This window comes from Drosophila montana, unplaced genomic scaffold (genome assembly GCF_035044405.1).
Source record: "Drosophila montana isolate Dmon_TW-CO22-7 unplaced genomic scaffold, ASM3504440v1 contig_2990_1, whole genome shotgun sequence".
NCBI lineage: Eukaryota > Metazoa > Arthropoda > Insecta > Diptera > Drosophilidae > Drosophila > Drosophila montana.
The window spans coordinates 22916-46794 of record NW_026997866.1 but is presented as its reverse complement, the minus strand read 5'-3'; the positions used below and the strand labels follow the sequence as shown (position 1 = coordinate 46794).

The 23879-nt window shown below is 38.2% G+C and overlaps 1 protein-coding gene across 8 annotated transcripts; it reads right to left on the bottom strand.

The window, feature by feature from the left end:
* Window positions 1–1248: 1248 nt before the first annotated feature.
* On the bottom strand, window positions 1249–22247 carry mud (mushroom body defect). Of its 8 annotated transcripts, none has more exons than XM_064684731.1 (14): window positions 22132–22247; window positions 21936–22047; window positions 21698–21854; window positions 21171–21640; window positions 21024–21111; window positions 20845–20954; window positions 20647–20754; window positions 8878–11577; window positions 4152–4247; window positions 3699–3994; window positions 3531–3630; window positions 2776–3078; window positions 2050–2606; window positions 1249–1784 (listed from the first exon to the last, which is right to left on the bottom strand). In XM_064684731.1, the coding sequence occupies exons 2-13, from the start codon at window positions 21972–21974 to the stop codon at window positions 2055–2057; spliced, it is 5019 nt and encodes a 1672-aa protein (XP_064540801.1). In that variant the 5' UTR covers window positions 21975–22047; window positions 22132–22247; the 3' UTR covers window positions 1249–1784; window positions 2050–2054. The 8 variants fall into 8 exon arrangements, with proteins under 8 accessions (XP_064540801.1, XP_064540803.1, XP_064540804.1 ...); XM_064684733.1 differs by having other exon boundaries at window positions 2372–2606; XM_064684734.1 differs by having other exon boundaries at window positions 2451–2606.
* Between the last annotated feature and the right edge of the window lie 1632 nt (window positions 22248–23879).

Genomic DNA, 23879 nt, shown 5'->3' with positions numbered 1-23879 from the left:
GCTTTGAAAATAAGTTTAAAGCAAATCGGACACAATTTAAAACTTCGCCCAAGAAATCTTTTAATCGCATTCCCCCCGAAGAAGTTTGAATTCTGCGAAAAGTGTGAAACACGTCTCAAATTATTTTTCTTATAGATCTCTGGAAATGAATTTGAGCGCGAAACGTCACCCACAAAATCTTTGACCTCCATTTCCACCAAGGAGGAACGGATTTTTCGAAAAGTGTGAAACACCCCTCAAATGAATTTGAGCAAAGATCTTTGAAAATAAGTTTGAGGCCGTTCGGATGGTAAAATAAAAAGTTACATACAAACGTTTTTCGCGATTTTTCCACACTTGCGGGTGGAATTTCCCGAAACCCCGTCTTAACGTGCACCTACATCACATAAGGTAAATACAGTGAAAATTTCAGCTTCCTAGCTCTTACGGTTTGGGCTGTGCGTTGATCACCAATCAGTCAGTCAGTCAGGACAAATAGTTTTATATATAGAGATTATATTTTATAAGTATTATATTATTATTATATTATATCTCATCATGCCTCTCGCTTTAAGTCCATCACTGTATGCTTATCGCTTGAAGACATATTATTGTTCTATTTTCGGTTGCTTTAAAATATACGTATTTCTTGCTTTCTGATATTCATTTTGTGTCTTTGCGCTTTCAATGCGATCTTCAGATATAAAGAAAATGCATGATGGTTAGTAGTAGGTGTTTTGGTGTAGCTTAAATGGAGGAACACAATTTTGTCATGTGGTAATTTTAGATTGACCTTGCCAGTTGGTCCACATGGCTCACACTTTACCGTCATCAGAAATTGTACTATTATTATTATGTCACTTTATTTCGAAATATGAAAGCCCTTCCTCGAGATATTCAATTTGTTTATATTCTTATTTCACTTAGTAACGGTTTAGTTTAGTTAGTCTTAAATCGAATGCCTCAAGAGGAGAGGAACAGGCACATATTAAGATTCCTATTAGGCTTTTGAATACTTTCACTGACGTCCAATTATATGTTTTATCCAGTAGAGTTCAATCATTAAATGGATTGCGATTTGATTTATCTCAGGCTTAGATCATTAGATCATCAGGCCATTAGTCACCTAATAATAAAGTTTTACAAATAACATCGATTGTGTCTGCCGCAGGTTTCCCTGGTATACATTATATTATACAGTAGACGTTATTGATACGAGTATCTGATGATCTATAACTTTATTGTTGCGTGAAAAAAAAAATAGAAAAATTGTCGGCTTATCGCATCATTTGTTCCGGCAAAATATATATATACAAAATTCATATACTAGTACATTATTTATCGAAATTCATTAGAATATTTGAATATGTTGCAATATTGTGGGTACTCTTAAGAGATAAGTCGATTGGGTTGAGCCATAGACAAAATAATAAATATACATATACATACAAAATTCATATGCTAGTACATTGTTTAACGAAGTTCATTATAATATTTTTATAACATATGTTACAATAAAGTGGGTACTCTTAAGAGATAAGTCATTACGTTGAACCATAGACAAACGTTTAAAGCCAAAAAAGCTTTGAAATTAGTAAATAATTGACTTATATATTAAATAGTTACAGCACTAATCGTTCGTGTATAGCACTTTTCACTCTGCTGAGACAACCAAACTTACATCTTATTATACAAAAAAATACACAAGGTTACAATGGCTGCTGTAAGACCAGCTGGTCTATTGGAGTTAAACACACCTACTTGCGTTTAAACATGTTACTGAGGCGTCGCTTGGGAGGCGAGTTCTGAAAAAGGACAACGGAAGTTGTTTGTATTAAAAGAATTAGTTGAAATCAATCTTTAATTTTGAAAGAAATTTTATGTGTGGTTTTGAGACGCGCTGCCTGCTGTCAAGATACTTTATATCTCCTAACTATTTTTTGTTGTACAAGCAGTCAGCGAACAAGAGCAACAAATACACGTTTCGGCGAATTCTGTCGCTTAAGCGCCCCATGATGGTCAGCCAGCGCCTTCAGCAGTGGCGTGTTACTTTTTAATTGTTATAATTACATTAATTAATTTTGTCTACCGCAATACGGTGCATTATCATCCATTGCCTCTTTTTCTTTAGACTGTAAATCAGACAAATGCCTCCACTGATCAAAACATCGTTCACGCTGTTGTTTTATTTTACTCCGCTGCTGCATGCGCTTATATTCCAACTCCGTCGTTGTAGACAAATTTGGAGGCGAACTACTACCATGCAAGCAAAAAGACGAGTGTGGAGTGTCTTTCGACTTACATCCACTTAATAAACTTTGACTAACGGATGCTAGACTGATAGTCGGCTTAGTTGTCGTCACTAAGTGGCTATGACATATTTTCGGCTTACAGTCGTGGCTATTATTCATGGCTAATAAAGCTGTGTTAGAAATATGCTGTATCTTGCCCGGCGCATGAAGCTCTTGGACCTTTGATGCCGCATTCCATTGCGCGATCACTTGCTGGTGATCATAGTAGGAGCAGCTCCTACGCAGAGTTGCAGTGAAAAAAGATTTCGCTGGTCGCATCACCGGAATGCGGCGGTGCATACCTGTAAACAATTTTTTTTTACGTCGACGCCGTTGCTGTAAAAGGAGTATATTATTTGTTTAATGGGCCATTGCGGTACGAGTACACAATATAACAAGGACGCAGATAATAGGCATGACGACAGGCAGTAAACACAGGGAATATTCTACAAGCTAAACAAAAAAGAGACGGCAAAAACACAAATATGATTCGGTTGCTTTTTACCTCGTCGCGTGGCAGACAATGTCCCCCACCACCGATACCACTGGTACCTATGCTGAAACGTGATGCAAAGATCTTGAAGCGGGCAGGGGTCTTAGCAATACCATTGTTGTCAGAAGTTTCCCGTAATATTTCCCGCGGCGGCTCCGTACTGCCAAATGACAGGCGACCACCATTTTTACTGGGTGTTGGCGGACCCGGGCGCTTGTAGTGAGTACCCATCGACTTTTTACGTGTTCCGGCACCGTTGCCTTCCGTAGTACTTAATAACGCACTCATGCTGTCATCTAAGCTAAGTGGACCATTCTGTCGAAAGTTACAAACATTGTAATAATCGAAATTAAACAAATAAATAAAATACTAAACAGACAAGAAAAACGACAAATACAACCCAGAATGAGAAGAGTAATCTTGTCGGCACGGTCAGAGTAGGAGATACCCTGGACCAAACGCTGAGTTGCCCTTACAAACATACCAAAGATCATAATATATCTCATACATGAACTGAAATATTCTTAATCTATGTATACATGAGTCAAATTTGTTGCATTTAGCCTTTATAAACTCCGAGATATGCTCAAAAATCAGAATATCGATATCATTTTTAGCAGCAGAGATGCCTCATATATACATTTGAACAACACCATTACAATCTTTTTACCTATGTTCAAATGGTTCAGGGTATAAGCTGCATGAAATATTAAGTAACGAAACTTATTTGGCGCTTGGTCTTGGTGGTAACGGATGTCCAAACTTACTTTGAGATCGTCATCATGGGCGTCCAAGTTATACTGCGCTGCGTATGCGCTCTTTAAATGTGGTGGTTGCAACGAATTGCGATGATGCAATTCTTTAGCGCTTTGGGTGAAAGCAAATTTTTCAAATATTAGCGGTCAATAGTTTTTATAATTGAGTAATTAACGTACGTCATGTTTGGCACACTGCCCAGCTTCAGATCTGTAAGGTAAGTGTTATTAAACACCTCACCCTCTTCATCTTCCATTGCCAGATTGCTGCCAAGATTGGTAGGTGGCACACTAGGTCGCTTAAAGGGTTGCCATTCATCACTAGCCGCGAAAGCAGTCGTTGCCTGGTCGGCTTCATGACTGTGCCGCAGCTTGGTACTAAAAATGGTAAGCTGCTTTTGCTGCTCTAAAATCTTTTCATTGAGGCGCACAATCTGATTAGATAGCTTTTGAGTATGTTCCTCATACTTAGCACTCTGTAAAGTGGATAGCATTTTTTTATAATAATATAAAAATAAGACACTTTCAAATAAAGTCAGTCAGTCCAAGCAAATTATTTGATGTATTAATAGAAATATATTCATTTAAGACACAGTTTTATATACTCAGTTGGTTAGATTGTATGCCCCTTACCTGAACACTGAATTTTTCCATTTTAACCTTATTACTGGCCGCATCGCGCTCCTGCTTCTCCTTAATTCGAGTAACTTCCGCCGTGTACAATGCGCGCTATATGTTGCAGGTTATGTGGATTGGGACATAACAGGATAGAGGGGTTAGTGGTGAGCAGTAAGAGGTAAGAAGTGAGTAATAAGTAAAAGCAAAGGGCAAACCACATCGAGCACAAAAACTAGCCGAAAACGATAATAACATCGTTAACCATCAAATTTGCAGTAAACGCCATCTTCACAACACTAACATTGTAATTTATCAATTTATTGAGCACCCAATTTCTAACGCTCGACTTTTATGCAATATAATATTTAAATATTTAAGCTATAAAAATACGCAAACATTCAAATTACAGTTAAAAACATTTGTTTTATTGGCGCTATGGCTTTTTCACTTAAAATTCAATTGGTTTTCGAGATTTTAAATTAATAACAACATTGTTGCTCAAAAGTGTCATATAGATTGCCCCTAGGAACAGCACCAACATAATTAATAACTTGAAAAATATAATGGAACAGTGCCCACCACTACGCAAACTCGCAGTTCCTTCTGGAGAAATTAACTTTTCGTTTGTATGTGTTTGTGTGGGTTTCTCATATTTTCTTGGCTTATGCAAATCTAACGATACAAGACTTTTTGACTTGCATTTTTAGGAATTTGTGTTTTTTGATCACGTAAGTATGCGAAGTAAGCGGTAGAGATAGTAAGTGATATATTTGGTGGTGTAGGAAAAGAAGAGAAATCAAATAAAATTTGTTTTAAATTCCATATGGTTAAAATCAAATTAATTTACTTATTTGGATATTTAATATTGTGTAGAAAAACAGAGGAAGCATCGCATAAAAATCTCAGTTGATGATTGCAGAAACATTAGAAGAAGCACTAGCAACACAAACACATACAGCAGAACAGAAGAAGTAAACACGCCCAATCCCCCAGTCAATATATTATGGTTTTAAGCACCACGCTTCGAATTCTTCAAATCATAAAATAAAGCCCAATATGAATTATAAGTTATGCAGGTACTTATAGATCCACTTGTGCAGAATACACAAGCTCGTGTGTGGCCAACTGCGCAACTAACAGCAGCGATAGCTCTTTCCGCCTGTACCACACCATTGGAAATCTAATGTTGATTTTGTTGTTCGATCTTCAAGAAATTTTAAGGGCATAAATATGGTATTCAAATGTGTGTTAACAGGGTAAAACTGGCAATAATTTTTTAACCGATTGGCTTATTTTAACGAAGTAATCAATTGTGAATGAAGCACGATACTTTCCGGTCTCTTAGATACGTAATTTTGTTAATTATTGTTACTCCTTAAACACATAAAAATATTTTTTTTAATTAATATTTAATTTTTTGGATACTCCTACCCAGCGAATCACCCGCTGGGGTGGCGGCGCAATTCTTATCCGCAGTGGTATCTCGAGTTTGGGGCCATATATTGCCAGCTCGACTTCAGATGGACTGCCAATGAGCTCTGTCAGCGTTTCAGTACCCTCGATCCAAAGTGCTTATTGGGCGGTGATTGGAACGCACACCACTAGCTTTGGGGGGCGAGTCGCAGCAACGCCAGGGGACGTGAGCTCACCGAGTTCATGCACGACGCGCGACTTGAATGTTTATCCACTGGCAGTCCAACGAGATTCCCACCACAGGCAGGCATCAGTCCCTTTTGCCTCGATTTTGCAGACTTCCCTAAGCTGGAAAGAATCATCGACAGACAAACCAATATCAATGTCTTCTGCCGCAAGCTAAACGATAGCATCTACCCGGATATGGATGTAGCTTCTGCAGGATATTGCTCTCAACGGATTCACCGAAAAGGTGCGGGCTGCAGCAGCTGAAGCCAAGCGTCCACTACCCAGCCAATGCAGGCACCGCGACGGGATATACAATCTCTCGCCGGACCTGATAATCTTACTAAGGGAAAAAAGAAGACTACGCAAGATCTGGTCGCGCACTAGGCACCCCGCCGATAAGGCGAATTGGCGCAGAATCGCTAACGAACTGCATCGGGAGCTACAAATGCAACGGGCAAGACATTTTGACAACATGCTGATGAACATGTTGTCCCAACAAAATTCGGAGTTCTTGCTGTGTGCACGCGACACAAAACACCAACCTTTGAGGCAGGCTCCCCTCAAAAGAAGTAATGGCGCCTGGTGCCGCTCGGACGCAGAGCAGGCTGCAACCTTTGCTGCTCACCTCGAGAAGCGATTCACGCCATTCAGAATCGCCACAGAAGATGAGATTGCCGAGACCAGAGCCCCTGCATCCTCAGAAACAGACCCTTACTCCCCCCCCACCCCCCCACCACCCACTTCATTTAACAGAGAGGAGGTGGAAAGTGTGCTCCAACGCCTGAAGCCAAACAAAGCCACGGGATACAACTTTGTGTGCAATCGTACATAAAAAGCGCCCCCTGAGAATGCTGTCCTTTTCCTGGTCTTAATGTTCAACGCCATAATGAGGGCGAAGTACTTTCCGGAAGCGTGGAAAATTTCCATCGTGACCATGATTCTCAAGCCTGGAAAGCCGGAGGACGACAACGAGTCATACCGGGAGATTAGTCTCCTACCTGCACTATCTAAGGTCTGGGAAAGACTTGTCGCACAGGGTCACGGTGCCTAATTCTAGACCACCAATTTGGTTTTCGCGCTGGGTACGGAACCACGGAACAGCCACACAGAGTCGTCAACCATGTTCTGGTGGCATTTGACAAAAAATTGTACTGTGTGGCGGCCTTTGTCGACGTCAGCCATGCATTTGACCGTATCTGGCACCTAGGGCTGCTGGCAGAACTGAAACGCGGACTGCCCTCGCCCTACTTCACCCTGATCCGATCCTACTTGGCGGGTCGTTCTTTCAGGGTGAAAGTAAGGGCGGAGCAGTCCCCTAGTCCCAGACGCCCATGCCCTCGGACTGCCTTCGCGCACACTTCTAATGGCCTCATATGGCGACGACGTCTGCGCAATGGTCAGCGTCAGGTCCCCAGTTAGCCGGATAGCAGGAGCTCCATACTACGTGCGCAACAGCGTTCTCCACAGAGATCTGAAGATCCCCTGGGTCGAAGACCAAATTATGCGATGCAGCTGACAACAGCAACGGGCAATGTGTAATGTAAAGATTTTCAGACGGTGACTTCTCTTGTAGAAAAAGGCGTACATATAATAGAAGTGGTTTTCTGTTTTTAGATACGCTTGTAAACGGTACTATAATTTGTTCATTAAATGTGAAACTTTGCATAGTTCCGTCTTTCAGTTGCAAGCAGGTTGGCCGAGTATTAACTTCTTGTATTCAAAACATTTTTGTTTATTAAGATATCTTGACTATGTTGCTTACATACAAGCTTAATCTTATCAAGATTGCCCTACTATATTATCTAGCTCGATAGAAATAATCGGTCGAAAAATGTCAAAATATTCCGTTTTCCATCAAACTCAGCATTTACGAGCAACTCTATTCGCACATATCTGCAAAGCCGTAAGGCAAATGTTTGTTTTTCTACGCAATGCATTTTCTCACAAATTTTTCGATGATCATTGAGTAGAAAAAAACCACTGAAGTGTCTTATGTGGCGTACGCGCGTGCGCAAGTGTGTTTGCGCCTCCCCCTTCAGACACTTCATAAAAAACAAAATTTCGTCAATTTCTCCTTTCTTACTCTTTCTGCCTCTCACTGTTCACGACACCACATATAACAATCAAGGCATTTTACGATCTACTTTTTATATAATATATAAATATATACTTGATGGGGTCGGAGATACTTCCTTCTGCCTTTTACATACATATGCACAAATACATTATACCCGTTTTACCCATTTAGAATCCATGGTATAAAAGGAAGTTTGTGTGATGTGCATAAGTGCATCTTTAAGCATTCTAGAATCCATAATAGACCCTATTTTATGATTCAAAGCGTGGGTCTATAAACCAAAATATTATGTTGAGGGAGGGGTACAGAAGAGATGGATATTTAAGGTTATATGATATGAGCTAGCGTCACCAATTTTGATATGTAAATTTGCGTATAGTATATACAAACCAAGTACATTCTCAAAAATTCAATTGCATTAAAAGTGTGGCTTAAATTGGTAGACAATAGAAGTTGGTTTATTATATTGATTTATAGCTAAGTGGTGGTAGCGGGGAGGTGGCGATAGCTATAAAATGAAAGATACTTGATATATATATACATTTCTAGAAGCTACATGGCAGGTTTGGTGACTTTAGGTCTTATAACTTACAAACTGGATTTCGATATAAATGTTTATCGATTACTTCGAGGCTATCAGAAACAAACTCGTTCTGCGCGGGCACTAGTAGGAAATACGTTCCAAATTTCTAGCTCTTATAGATTCTGAGATCCTTTCGTTCAAAAATACGGACATTGCTAGATCGACTCGGCTATTGATACTGATCAAGAATATATATACTTTATGGGGTTGCAGATGCTTCCTTCTGCCTGTTACAAACATTTGCACAAATACATTATAACCCTTTTAACCATTTTTAATCGGTTCAGTTCAATTACTGATAACTGGTTACAGACATTTGAAAACTTTTGAATATTTAAGTTTCAATACTTTTTACGCACCCTAGAAGCAATTGTACATGCAAGTTCTGTTAGGCAACAGAACGGAATAAATAATAAGCAATGCACTCAAAGTTCACTTACCATTTTAGATTTCATCTTTTCTAATTTCCCCTCCATCTCAAGACGCTGGTCCTTGAGCTTTTGCTCACAGCGATTAATTTCTTCCTTTGTTTCGCGATACTTTGCCTGCAATATCTGACAATCGATCTCACGCTGGTGTGCTTTAGCTCGGAGATGCTCAAGTTGTTCCTGCGTTTCCTGTGGTTGGCTAGAATTACAACTCTCCAAAGTTCCAATCAGCTTATCATGGCTTCTATGTGAATCGCTAACTTCATCATTGCTGTATTCTAGCTCATCTTTTGGTATATTAAGTTTGCGCTGATAATAAGACTCACGGCTTATTGACTTCTTGTTCTCTAATTTAAGTTGCTTTATCTTATCATCTGGTTCATACTGTGTCCGGTCGAGCTCCTGCAGCGCTTCCGCCTGCTGTGCCTGTACTGTAGTCAACTGTTGTATATGTGTACGTTTTAGTAGCTCCAGCTCTTGAGCATTGCAAGCGTTGTTTTCCTTGGCTTGCATTGAGCTACGCATTGCATCAATTGTCTCGTTTGCTTGTTGTAATTGGGCACTTAAATCCGCTGTACGTTTTTTCTGCTGCACAATCTCCGAGTTGAGGCCACCAACTTCAAGAATCAGACTCACTTTTTCCTTTTCGACGTCTTTCACCTGCAGCTGTAAATCCCGTATTATGGTGCTATTGGTTTTTTTACAATCTTTTTCGAGCTTTATAGTCCGTCCATAAGTTGCAACACGTGCTGCCTCCGCCAAAACACGTTGATGTGCCAAGCTAGCCTGCTCCTCCTCTGAACGATTTGCACGCTCCTTGTTCTTTTGCAATTCCAACTGCAGACTCTCCTTGTCATGTTGCAACGCTCTGATAAGCTCTGCTTGTTCGTTCTGTTCCAGTTTGGACAGAGTTATTTCGCGTTGCGTTTTAGATAAAAGTGCTTGCTGTTCCCCTAGTTTAATGGCAACTTTCTCCAAGCGCTTTGTACTTAAATCCAGCTGCACTTTGTTCTTCTCTAATTCCTCCTCCCTTTTTGCAAGCATGTATTGAATCGCTTTAAAATCCTTTTCGAGAATCCGACTGTGCTCCATTTGCTGTATTTGCTCCTGTTTTAAACTCAAATTTTTATGCTGTTCCTCCTTTACCGCATCCTGTAGTTTGTTGATATGTATTAGCAAGGATTCTTGCTTAAGCAACTGTGCCTCAGCCGCTTTTACCTGCTGTTCCGCCACTTCCAGCTTATACTGTAAGGCATTAAGTTCCCGTTGCCGTTTGTCTAACTGTTGTCCTTGTATCATAATCTGATCTTGGTGCGACTGGCTGGTGGACTCGCCCTTTTGCAGCAGCTCCGTTTGTTCCAATAATTTCTGTTCCAGCTGTTTTTGCTTCTTATTGGAAGCCATCAGCTCCTGTTCAATGTGTGCCTTCTCTAGCTTCTGCTTGCAAAGCTCATGTCGCCCATCTTCCAGTTGTTGCATCAGCTGCGTTTGATCTATATTCTGTAGCTTTGCTTTTTCAGTTATGGTTTTTAGTTCTTGCTCAAACTGAAATTGATTTTTATATGCAGCACTATGCTGTTGCTTAGGAAGATTTTGAATCGACACATCCATTTGATACCTGCTGGTTTGTAAGCGGCAGTGTTGATTCAGCAAGTTTTCCGACTTCTTATCCTTATCCTGGTTGCATATTCTTGTCAGCAAGCATATCAACATATTTTTCATAAATACCATGCGATTGTCGCTGGTAGCGGATGAAGTTGTATTCTGATCAAATTTAGCGCCTACCAAGTCTATTAAGTACTGTATCTGCTCTTTAGTGTCGTTTAGATGCTGTCGCTGCTCAAACAATTGATCTTTCTGAGAATCAATGACCACTTGTTGCAAGTTTAACTTGACTCGTTGGCTGAATGAGTATTCTCTTTCTCCCGTGATTTGTTCTTCTAGGATACGAGTTTGACTGCATTGTTGAATTAATTCGCAGCCCATCTGCGCAAGTTGCTCATCTTTTTTTTCAAGTTCCTGGCAAATGTTGGCAAAGTGCTCAATTTCCTTGTCGCGTTGCTGCAGCTTGTCAATACTAGATAGCAGAGTTAACTGACTCTCTTCTAACACGCGATCAAGCATTTTTGCTTTGCTTCTTATTTGCTCTTGAATGTACTCTTCATACTTCATATTTTGCTGCTTCAGTGTGTAGTACTGAACCTGCAGTTCTCTTACACGTTGCAGCTCTTTCTCATAGCGGATGGACAACTGGTCTACACTAAGCTCATTTGAGCACAAGAGTTGTGGAACATCAGGGGACGCTGGCATCTCCATTTGAAAGGGTTGCATGATCCTTAACAGTTTCCTTAGTATATTTGATTTTTCTTCCACGATGGCTGTTAAAAGCTTACGCAGCTCGTCATTTTCCTCTTCCTTCTCACGCAATTGTTTATCTATAACGGAGCAAGCCAAATTTTCGGGTGTCGTATTCATGCTATCGGCCGACTGCGAAGTTTCCAGGAAATCCAAGGAGGCGTTGAGCACTTCACGACCATTATGTAGCTCGGCACGTGTCTCTTGAAGACACTCCTGTAACTCTAATTTGTCACGCTGTAGACAAGCAATATTATCGTCCTTGTCGGTCAATAACTGCGCCATGTTCTGTAATTGCAGCTCCAAGTCGTTTATTCGGTCTATACAAAAAAGCACTTGCTCCTCTGATATTTTAAGCTGTGGATAAAAAAGTCATAAGAGAAGGAATTCCAACGTATGTTTCAAACAAAGTAAAACAAAGAAGACTGCTCTAGTCGGGAGTGCCCGACTAGGGGAAACGCTTGCTCAGTGCACAATGTCGATACGGCTCGTTTTAAATTCCTTACAAACCATAGACTAGTTTCGTCTCTGGTTTTTTTGCACCCATGCCTGCGGCCGCAAAAGGCGCAGACATGCATACAAAGCTGTGACCAGGCAACAAACATTGGTAAGCCGCAGTTGTCGCTCATTATCATATGGATCCGAATGTATGCTAGACATTCTGCCCGTTAACTGCCCGTCATAAAACCCTTTAACGCAAAATTTTTATAATGGCAATAAAATAAAATAATAAATAAATAATAATTGTGTGCATCTCATTCTCCCTGCACAGCTTTTCCAAAAACCCCGAGAACTACCAACATACATATGTTTGTGCTGTGTTGATGTGCGCACAAGTAGATCGCGGCGTTTGTCGCGTAGATTTTTTTCTTAAATGGGCTGGCGGTAGCAAAAGCCACACACATTCAAATGGCACAGTCAGACATAATGAGAAGAATCCGATTTATTTTTATTTAATAAAAACTTAAATGACCTAAATGAAATATTTATATTTTATATTCTAATTTTTATTTTTTACTGTAGGGACCTATTTTGTAAAAAAAAAAAATAATACAAAATTAAGTCGTATTTCTGCAAGGGTAATCGATTGTCGGTTTGTCGACATGTGTGCATGAAAATTTCTTTGAATTTCGAGCTCTACACCCACGATCTACTCATTCACACACATTTGTGTGTGTAGAGCTCGAAATTCAGAAATCCTAAAAATTTGCAATGCAATCTGCTTCGAACAGGCACGGAGAAGAAATGCACACAACTGCGCACAGACTGCGAGGCACTCTACGCACATGAATACACACATGTTTTTGGGATGTAAGGATTTAAAATTAAGATATGTACATATATTAATAAAAAGCATCAGCCGCGGCGAAGTTTTGCGCTAAGCGAGATGCGGTTTCATACTGAGCGTTCGGCACTCGAGGCCGGCGTTCGGCTGCCACTCTCAGCAGTCTTACTCTCTCTGGCCATAACAAAGTGGTCGCAAGCACTCATGGGGCTCACTCGCATCAAATATTCTTGTTTCGATTATTTTGCAGTTTGACCTATCTATGTATTGTATGGTTATTGGTAAAAGGTTGTAAAAAATTTCTGAAAATTGAGCCATAATCATGCCATTAATCTAACATAAAAAAAAACTCACCAATGAAGGATAAAAGCAAAAGCTTGCGAAGCTATTGGGAGACAGGGGTACTGTGAAATTGTTTAAGATTCCTTATAATAATTGCGTTGGTCGCCAATGGATTACTAAATGTGAATTATCTGCCAATACAAAAATTGACAAAGCGTTTATCTGCGATAGACATTTTGAAAGATAGTAATAAAAAACGAGAAAGAGGGCTATCTTTGGCCGAACCTTTTCATAATGTTTATAACGCTTTACTCGTATCTAAGAAACACAGGGAAAATAATTAATGCCGAGTATGGTTAAGATATCTTGATAAACAAAAAAGTTTTCCATACAACAACTTAATTTTCGACCGATCGTTCCTATGGCAGCTATATGATATTGTGGTCCGATGTTGATAGGATTTGAAAATATATGAGGAGCATAGCAAAACTAATAAATGCCGAGTTTGGTCAAGATATCTAGATAAACAAAAAAGATGTTCATACAAGAACCTACTTTTCGACCGATCGTTCCTATGGCAGTTATATGATATACTATAGTGGTCCGAACCAGCTGGTTCCGACATATGTACTGCTTGCAACAGAAAGAGGAATTTCCGCAAGGTTTCGTAACGATAGCTTTAAAACTGAGAGCTCGCATAGAAACAGACAGACATGGCTATATCGACTAGGCTGTTGATACTGATCAAGAATATAAATACTTTATGGGGTCGGAGATGTCTCCTTCTCTTTCAAAATTATAATACCCTCTGCAAGAGTATAAAAAGAAAGCAGGGAAAATAAAAAAATACATTTGAAATACTTGATAAGAAACCATTCGTATCTAAAAGATCAAATACTGTTTGTGAAATGTTGCTGAAAAATTATAAATCTTGGCGAAGAGCAAGAAAATTCTTCTAGCACGCACTATTCTTCGAAAAATATAAGATTTTATGCAAACCGTTCTGCATCTTCCTTCTAAATTGTTTTTGGCTAGATGGGCCCGGGTAAAATGTTTGGTTCTTGGCTTTAATCAGAGTTTATAAAACACATCGCTGAACACTTTTTCATAAATGGATGAAAAAAGTAAGCTGTATTATTATTTGTTGACATATCTATTAAGAGAGGCCTGATATATAATTCACGATGGGAATAAATTGAAAAGTTTGCGGAAGATGGTGTAAAAAAAACACCTGCGTTGTGCAAGCCAAGGTCAATTTACAATTTTAATTGACAAGTGGAAATATGTTTTAAGTTATTTGGCTACGTCCACTGAGACTATTCGCTTTAAAGTTAAAACGCATTTCGTATAAAATTATGTACCGGTTTTGTAGAAGGACTTATACAACTTATCTGAATGGTATAGACATAATCAGTTACCGTTGAACTTAGCTGACCACTTACCGCCTTACAGAAGATAGATGAGTGAAAGCAGCGCTGCTTTTTTTTAACAATATAATTGTAGAAATTATTTACTGCCTGTCCCTTCTAGCACGCATTACCTTTAATGTGCCGAGCAGATTTTTGCGATACCATTTGCCGTTTTCTATGGGGGAAAATATAACGGCTTAAAGAAGCAACGAGCCTATGAATAGATCATTAAAGCTTTATAACAATCTTCCAACTGAAATGCATTTCGATTTTTCTGCCAATAGTACTTTAACTTAACATAAGCTTAAAGAATTCCTTCTTTAAAACGAATTAATTTATTTTTTTAAGATAACCTGACATCTACTTATTAGCATTAGTTACTAAATAAATAAACAGAGGTCACAAATAATAGTCAATACTTTCGGGTTGTCTGCAAAAAAACAGTTTTTGTGGGACAGAATGAATAAGGGAGAAAGAAAACATACAAAGTCCTGTTTCTGCGCAGCAGACCCTAGGCACGAGCAGACACTTTTCGTCGTTTTTTTCGGATATGTTTCCTCTTATTCTTATATACACCAAATGCAGCTTGCGCTACGCGCTCGTTTGCTTTAGTAATAATAAAAATAAATTTAAAAAAAAAGTTCCCTTGGCAGGGTTTGAACTCGCAACTGACCGCATTTATTGCTGCCGCCTCTATCAACAGCTACACCAGCCAAAAAAAAAAAATTGGCTTCCTCGGCAAGGTTCGAACTCGTAACCAATCGCTCTGCTTTCCGCCGCTTCTACTCAATAGCTACACCAATAATTAAATCTTAATGAGAAAAAGCTAATTAAAATAGCAGCACAGAAAACAATACAATCGCAATTGCAATGATGTTAATAGAAATTAAAGACGCGCATGAATGTGTGTGTACATGTATACAGAAATTCTTGGAATTTGCGCTTGGTGCTGCACGTGTTTGCAGTCCAAAACACATTTTCTTTCGTGTTTCTTAACCGATCTTGATGAAATTTTAAGTAGTAGATCTTATTGTACTATAATATATTCGTGTATTCTCAAAATGACAATTTCATTTAAATTGTGGCTTAATTAGATAGGCAATAAAAGTTGGGTTACTAACATTATTTCAAAATAAAAATACTTGACATATATATACTATTCTAGAAGCTACATGCCAAGTTTGGTGACTCTAGCTCTTATCATTTAGCAAAACTGCTTAAAAACAGGATTTCGATATCGATTTTTATTGATTACTTGAAAACGGGACAAGTTATTGATTATCGGAAACAAACTCGATCTGCGCATGGACTAGGAGGACATACAGTAAAATTTCTAGTCTCTAGCTCTTATAGGTTCTGAGATCCTTGCGTTCATACATACGGACAGACGGACATGGGCTAAATCGACTCGGCTGTTGATGCTGATCAAGAATAAATGTACTTTATGGGTCGGAGATGCTTCCTTCTGCCTGTTACATACATTTGCACAAATACATTATACCATTTTTGCCCATTTTCAATGGGTTTAGAGAAAAAAAATGTTAAGTAAATACTGCCAGATAGTCTTTTTGCATTAACATAGGGTATAATATGAAAAATAGAAAAATAAGAATTTCTTAAAAACTGGCTGGATGATTATCTTGATGTAAAAGCAAAATGATTGATAATTCGCGGTCTATATGATAAACTACCGTGCATTTGGGGCCATTATCGGAGGAATTATATATAAATATTGATAAAATATTGTCGCCATTTTGATGAATAAAAATGTTAAGTAAATATTGCCAGCTAGTTTTTTGCATTAACATAGAGCATAAATAGAAAAATGAGAATTTCTTGAAAACTGGCTGGACGATTTTCTTGAAGTAAAAAGCAAAATGATTGATAATTCCTGATCTATATGTTAAGCTACCTTGCATTTGGGGCCATCATCGGAAGAATTAAATATAAATATTGATAAAATGTCGTCGCCATTTTGATGAATAACAATTTTAAGTAAATATTGCCAGCTAGTTTTTTTGCATTAACATAGGGCATAAGTAAAACAAGTAAGAGGTTCTAGTCGGGAGCTCCCGACTAGGAGATACCCTGAACCTTATTATTCCAACACCAAATGCAGCTCGCGCAACGCCCCTGTTCGCTTTAGTAGTAATAAAGACAAATTAAAAAACAAAATGTTCCCTTGGCAGGGTTTGAACTCGCAACTGACCGCATTTATTGCTGCCGCCTCTATCAACAGCTACACCAGCCAAAAAAAAAATTGGCTTCCTCGGCAAGGTTCGAACTCGTAACCAGTCGCTCTGCTTTCCGCCGCTTCTACTCAATAGCCACAGCAACAGTTAAGTCTTAATGAGAAAAAAACGAATTCAAATAGCAGCACAGAAAACAATACATACATTCGCAATTGCAATGCTGTTGATAGAATTCAAAGCAGACGCGCATGAATGTGTGTGTGTACATGTATACAGAATCCTTGGAATTTGCGCTTGCTGCTGCACGTGTTTGCAGGCCAAAACACATTTCCTTCGTGTTTCTTAACCGATCTTGATGAAATTTTCAGTAGAAGATCTTATTATACCATAAAATATTTGTGTATTCTCAAAATGACAATTGCATTTAAATTGTGGCTTAATTAGTTAGGCGATACAAGTTAGTTTACTAACATGATTTATAGCTTTATGGTGGTAGCGGGGAGGTGGCGATAGCTACCTATGAAAGGTACGATAGCTATGAAAGATACTTGATATATATATACTATTCGAGAAGCAACATGTCAAGTTTTGTGACTTTAGCTCTTATTATTTAGCAAAATTGCTCAAAAAACAGGATTTCGATATCGATTTTTATCGATTACTTGGAAACGGGGCAAGTTATCGACTATCAGAAACAAACTCGATCTGCACGGGGACTAGGAGGAACTACAGCTAAACTTTCAAGACTCTAGCTCTTATAGGTTCTGAGATCCTTGCGTTCATACATACTGACGGACGGATGGACAGACAGACGGACATGGCTAGATCGACTCGGCTATTAATGCTGATCAAGAATATATATACTTTATGGGGTCGGAGATGCTTCCTTCTGCCTGTTACATACATTTGCACAAATACATTATACCCTTTTTACCCATTTTCAATGGGTTTAGGGTATAAAAATAGCTTGCCTACATGCACAACTGTATCTCTCTCTCTCTCGCTCTAGCTTTCATTGATATCGTCACACGAAAACAACAAGAAAAGGCACTTTTCGCTTCCACTTTTTTCGTTTTGCTCTTCGACAGACACACATTTTCTGTGCGACCGACCGAATGTGTCCCGTTAAGATCTTACTGCTAGACAGAACAGCGACATTGCTCAAGCAAAATCACGAACAGGGTACACAAGCGCAACGAAATAAAGTGTTCGATGGAGAGCGAAACCGAATCTGCTTCGGTTTTTTCTGTTTATTTGAGTGCAGACCGCATTGAAAATAAGTTTTGACTTGTTTTTGCGACCTCTGTGAATAAATAAACAACAAGCTAAAATGAACTGAAGAGCCTCTCATTCTTTAGGCCTTAATATAAGAGCAATTGTTTTGTGACCGAGGCTCAAATAACCGTGGGGCTTCTATAAAATATTGTGTCAATAAAGAAGCGCCATATTTAACCGTCGATGCGCCTCATTTGTTCTCTTCGAAACCATTTGATACTAAACTTTATTGAAACTCCTGATGGTAGTGTCATGGTAAATATTAGTTAAATTATTTCAGATTGGCACATGATTCTACTCAGTTGTTTTCAAAGCTTCTTAGGACTTAACTCGAAACAGACAACACTACCTGCCACCGCGTCTACTCAACAGCTATACCCAAAATTCATTCTTGACAAGAAAAACACGAATTGAAATATCAGCACATACACACAGCAGAGACTACCATACAATCGCAATTACAATGCTGTTGATAGAATTCCGAAAAAGACGCGCATGAAAGTGTGTGTTCATGTATACATAAATTCTTGCAATTTGCGTTAGCTGACGCAAACACGCTTTCTTTAATAACTTCTGTTTTTCCTAATCGATCCTGAATTTTTTAATAGTAGATCTTATTGTGTTATACTATAATCGTATATTCTCAAAAAGACAATTGAATTTAAATTGTGGCTTAAATTGGTGGTTAGTTCAAAGTGGTGTATTTATTTACTGTTATAAAATGAAAGATACTAGATATATGTATACTATTCAAATACATGTCAAATTTTGTTACTCTAGCTCTTAAAACCTAAGGGATTTGCTCAAAAAACAGGATTTCGATATAATTTTTTATCGATTACTTGGAGATGGGATAAGCTATCGGCACTAGGAGGACCTACGTTCCAAATTTCATAAAATATTTGTGTATACTCAAAATGACAATTGCATTTAAATTGTGGCTTAATTAGTTAGGCGATACAAGTTGGTTTACTAACAGGATTTATAGCTTTATGGTGGTAGCGGGGAGGTGGCGATAGCTACCTATGAAAGGTACGATAGCTATGAAAGATACTTGATATATATATACTATTCTAGAAGCTACATGTCAAGTTTTGTGACTTTAGCTCTTATTATTTAGCAAAATTGCTCAAAAAACATGATTTCGATATCGATTTTTATCGATTACTTGGAAACGGGGCAAGTTGTCGGCTATAGGAAACAAACTCGATCTGCACGGGGACTAGGAGGAACTACAGCTAAGCTTTCAAGACTCTAGCTCTTATAGGTTCTGAGATCCTTGCGTTCATACATACTGACGGACGGATGGACAGACAGACGGACATGGCTAGATCGACTCGGCTATTGATGCTGATCAAGAATATATATACTTTATGGGGTCGGAGAAAAAGACGCGCATGAAAGTGTGTGTACATGTATACATAAATTCTTGCAATTTGCGTTAGCTGGCGCAAACACGTTTTCTTTAATAACTTCTGTTTTTCCTAACCGATCCTGAATTTTCAATAGTAGATCTTATTGTGTTATACTATAATCGTATATTCTCAAAAAGACAATTGAATTTAAATTGTGGCTTAAATTGGTGGTTAGTTCAAATTTGTGTATTTATTGGGTTCATAGCTATGGCGACTGTTATAAAATGAAAGATACTAGATATATGTATACTATTCAAATACATGTCAAATTTTGTTACTCTAGCTCTTAAAACCTAAGGGATTTGCTCAAAAAACAGGATTTCGATATAATTTTTTATCGATTACTTGGAGATGGGACAAGCTATCGATTATCGGAAACTCGTACTGCGCGGGCACTAGGAGGACCTACGTTCCAAATTTCAACCTCTAGCTTTTATAGGTTCTGAGATCCCTGCGTTCATAGATACGAACGGACGGACAGACGGGCATGGCTATATAAAACCGGTTGTGGATACTGATCTAGAATATATATACTTTATGGGGTCGAAGATGTCTTCTTCTATGCGTTACACATTTCATGAGAAATTTATAATACCCTCTATAAGGTTATACAAATTAATATGAGAAATGAGAGCAGCAATATGCTTCTTAGCCAGCGTTTACTTAGATTGTTAATTTGACCACAAATTACCTCCTAAACAGACAGAAGAAGAACCATGGTAAGATTTCAGTGGTCAAGATAGTTTTGATTTTTATAATTTTATTTGAAATGGATTATTACCTAATGTGGGTAGGAGGGGGTGTTTTGTTAATGCGTGGTGGCCAATAGAGCGGCTTTGTATATTTGTTTATTGGTGTGAATTATACAACAAATTTAGATACCACTTTTCAACATAATTTATCTATTTGACCCGGGCGACATTGCGAAAATGGAGAGGCTAATTGTGTTTTATTATTACTTTGTTAAATTAAAAATTGATACGGATACTCAGGAGTGACAAAGTGGAGCGCGCAATTGCTTAGATGCTTGGTGAATATTTTACCAGTTTAAACAAAACACAGGAAGACAAACGGGAAGCGATAGTATGTAATAAACGATAAAATATAATTTGAAAATATACAATACTTTCATTCGGAAATCCTCGGTAATTCAAAGCATCCCAAACAGTCTTGAATATAAATACATTTGGACAAAAACATCATACAGTTTTTCTCCATTTTCTATGAGTTTAGGGTATAAACAGATGGAAGCATCTTGGACCCTATAACTTATATGTGTATATTCTTGATCAGCTAAATCTATCTAACCATGCCATTCTGGATGAACGCGTCTTCAAAATAAATAAGCTAGATTTGAATTAGAAAAGGGTCACTAAATGTGATATTTAGATGAATTCTCGTTAAGTATACAGATTTAAAATATTTGAATTTTGGATACTTCGTTCCCACGACTTAAAGATAAGAGCGCATTATGCTGCTTTATAGGGTATATTTTGGTCACCCACTTTACATCATATATTTATTTGGTTTTTTTTTCAAGAAGCCAGTTTAGCGGTTTTCGTACGTACCTTGGTAGCCAGCTTGCCATGTTTGCTTATCAGCTCATGCATCTGTTCGTTTTTTTCTGCAAGGACAGTATCCTTGTTGCTAAGCTTTTTGAGCAGTTGTTTTTTTAACTGTAATTCAGGTAGATGTGAAGAAACATTAATATATGGTTTAGGGAGGCTGCCTGCTGCCTTAAACCTCTAAGTAAGCATATTACATACATTTTCAAATTCATTGGGTACATAGCTATGCATGTAAGTGTTCTCATTGTCGTTTCCGCCCTGAAGGGTGGCCGTAAATTTAGTCAGTTGCTTCTTTTTCACTACATTCTCTTTGTAAACAAAAAATTTAATGAAAGTTATTGCTTAAATTTAAAAATAAATATTTTCAAAATTAATACCTTTAGTGAGCGAATCTATCAGATGTTCATTTTCTGAAATTTGTTCCTCTAGAACCGTCTTTTCATACCGCTCGGTTTCCAACTGAGCCTGTTAGTTAATTGAATGGTATTAATATGGATTTTGTACACCTTTACAAAGCCTCTTACACGTAATCCCAACAGCTCACGCGTACACTGTTCGAGGAGCTCAGTTTTAGGGGTGGGCGGAGCTGGCATTTGACTGACACTTGGTAAGTTAATCAGCTCCCGCTTCACAGGCGTTAGCAACACAGGATTCGGACTCGCACTCGCATCATCATCGAGTGAAGCCGAGTCCATTGTGTTGCTGTCTATTAGAGAGTTACTTCCATCACTTTTCTTTTGGACGGACACGGGAATTCTGGCAATGGTCTTGTGCAAATGATTGCGAGTCATCTGTGGATTTTTTATAGTCTGTTGGAAAAATTCAGCTATGTACTGCTGGATATTGTATGGTAAATTTGTGCAAATATTTTGAAAATATTCGCTAGGACTCTGAACGCAGGTGTAGTGCATTAGAAGTGTGTACACATATATGTAATCTGCTGCTACTATACGGCCATCAAGTTCCAAACGCGGCTCAAAGTTTGGATAGTTATCTGCAAAAAATATGATTTCAATAAAAAAAAAAGGATAGTTTTAAAATGCCTATGCACCTCTAAGAAAAGTTTGCAGTAGTCCCAGCGGAAATGCGACACTTGAAGGCGACGCCGGTAGCTTAACTTGAGCATACTGTGCATAAAAGGCAAAGAAAGCCTCTATATCGGAATTTTCTAGACATGTAATATTTTCTATGAAATTGCATTTTTGCACCTGGAAGTCATTTAGAATAAAAATGTTAATATATATTACTCTTACTTAATACCGATCGTAGGCTAAGCTATAAAAACTTACCCACTGTAATAGAATGGTTTTCCAGACACGTAATTCCATTTTTAGCCAATTTTACACAAAACAAAAAAATATGAACATAAACGAAGGGGAACGTCAAAACGGCGTCGGTTGTCTGTAAAATCGAAAAAAAATATTATGTTCGTCTTTTTCTTCGCTGTTTTAAAGTAAAGTAAATAGCATATTCTTCGTTACTCACATGCGTAATTAATACAGCCCAGCGACGTCTGGTTGAAGAGGTATAAAAAGATTCCAGACGCTCACAAAATGGGCGCGCTGCAAAAACATCGATGTTGGAATCGAAGGTATCACAATTGTGCGATAGATCGATGTTTCTCGAACATCGATATATCATTGCACGGTAACACGCTAATAATACGTGTTTTCGGGCACTGCGTTTGCAACCACATCCAAAATCACGTCATGCGTTATTACACCTACAGAAATAGCCAAGACCCGAAGACGTTTTGTACTTTGTCTTTTAAACATTAGGTTGGTCTGCAAACGCAAAATCAAACACAAGAACTCTAGCAGATTAATCACAGGAAGTGACATCACATCACCTACAAAACCACTACAGTGCGCATGAAACCACGTTTTGTTTTCTTCGTCCGCCTTTATCGCCTGGATGTTTCAAAAAGATGTTGATAACATACGAAACTAAGTGTAAAGAAAGGGGACAAATAATGCCACAGTGTTTGTTACTGGTTTAGCTGTCGTTCTTACAACGCAGTGCGTAGAAACATAAAAAACAAAATATTTACTAATGTTGTTGTTGCAGAGCCGAATCCCCGCGAAAAAAGGTTTACGCACACGGCGCGTCAGCACCATAAATTATGACGTCACAATTAATAGGATTTTATTTCTTGAGTTGTTTAATTTATTAATAGTGTCATTAAAACTAAACAATTTTGTATAAATCTGCCGGATTGCCTACAAGTTGGAAGCGAGTGTTGAAGAATCACAAGAAAAAACAATAAGTTTGAAGAGTGCAGTTGCTTAGATGATAGGCTGTAGTCCAAAGGAAAAGGTATAGCAAGGATAGTTTCAATAATTAATTATTGTTGATTTATTAGATATATTCTGGAGTTTCTGGGCTGAGCTTTGGGTTGTCAAGCGCAATCCAAATATATTGTTGGTATGCGTTTGTGCGCATGAACACAGTACATGTGCGTTGGTATATAGTCCAACCAATAAATGTCTTTGAATTTTGGGTAACAGCAAAAAAGCAGTGGACTGCAAGGTATTGTGCTTGTAACGTTGGTGTCTATTGTGTGAAACTGGTTTGGTTCATAGTTTACAAAAAATTGAATTCCTTGTTCGAGCAGCAATAAACACTAAGAGTGACCTTTTTATAATCAGCAGACATTGTTACCAACTCTTAATTTACAAATCCGAATAAATAAACACTTGAGAGTTATATTATATATGGAAAAAAGCCTAAACTTGTAAGTTTACCCCAGCAGAATACACAATGCTAACTAAAGAGAATCGCTATTTATCGACAACTTGTGGCCAATAGTTCATATTTTTAGTCTACATTCACTAAATAGAAAAGGTGTTGCTCTTAGTTTTGATAAAACTGACGATAGCCGGTAACTCTTGATGCTAATCACTTTTTGTTGTTAGTCAGTATGACCAACCGTGGCCTAAAGCCGGCCAGCTCATAATTAATAATGTGAGTAGACAATGCTGACATAATATTTATATTAAAATAAGTGTTCTGCAGTGGAAAAAGATGCTTGGTCTCATGAGGCTGCTTTGTTCCTTCCTAGAGTCAGGAAATGTTGGACAAATCATCGCAATGGAAGTGTTTACTGCGTGATTAAACTGTCACATAAACTGCGCAGCTAGTACCGCATTCTGCACAGTTCATATTGTTATATCTTAGTCAACTGAAAATGCTGATTGGAAGTAGAAATTGATGCCACTGTAGTTGGAACACTT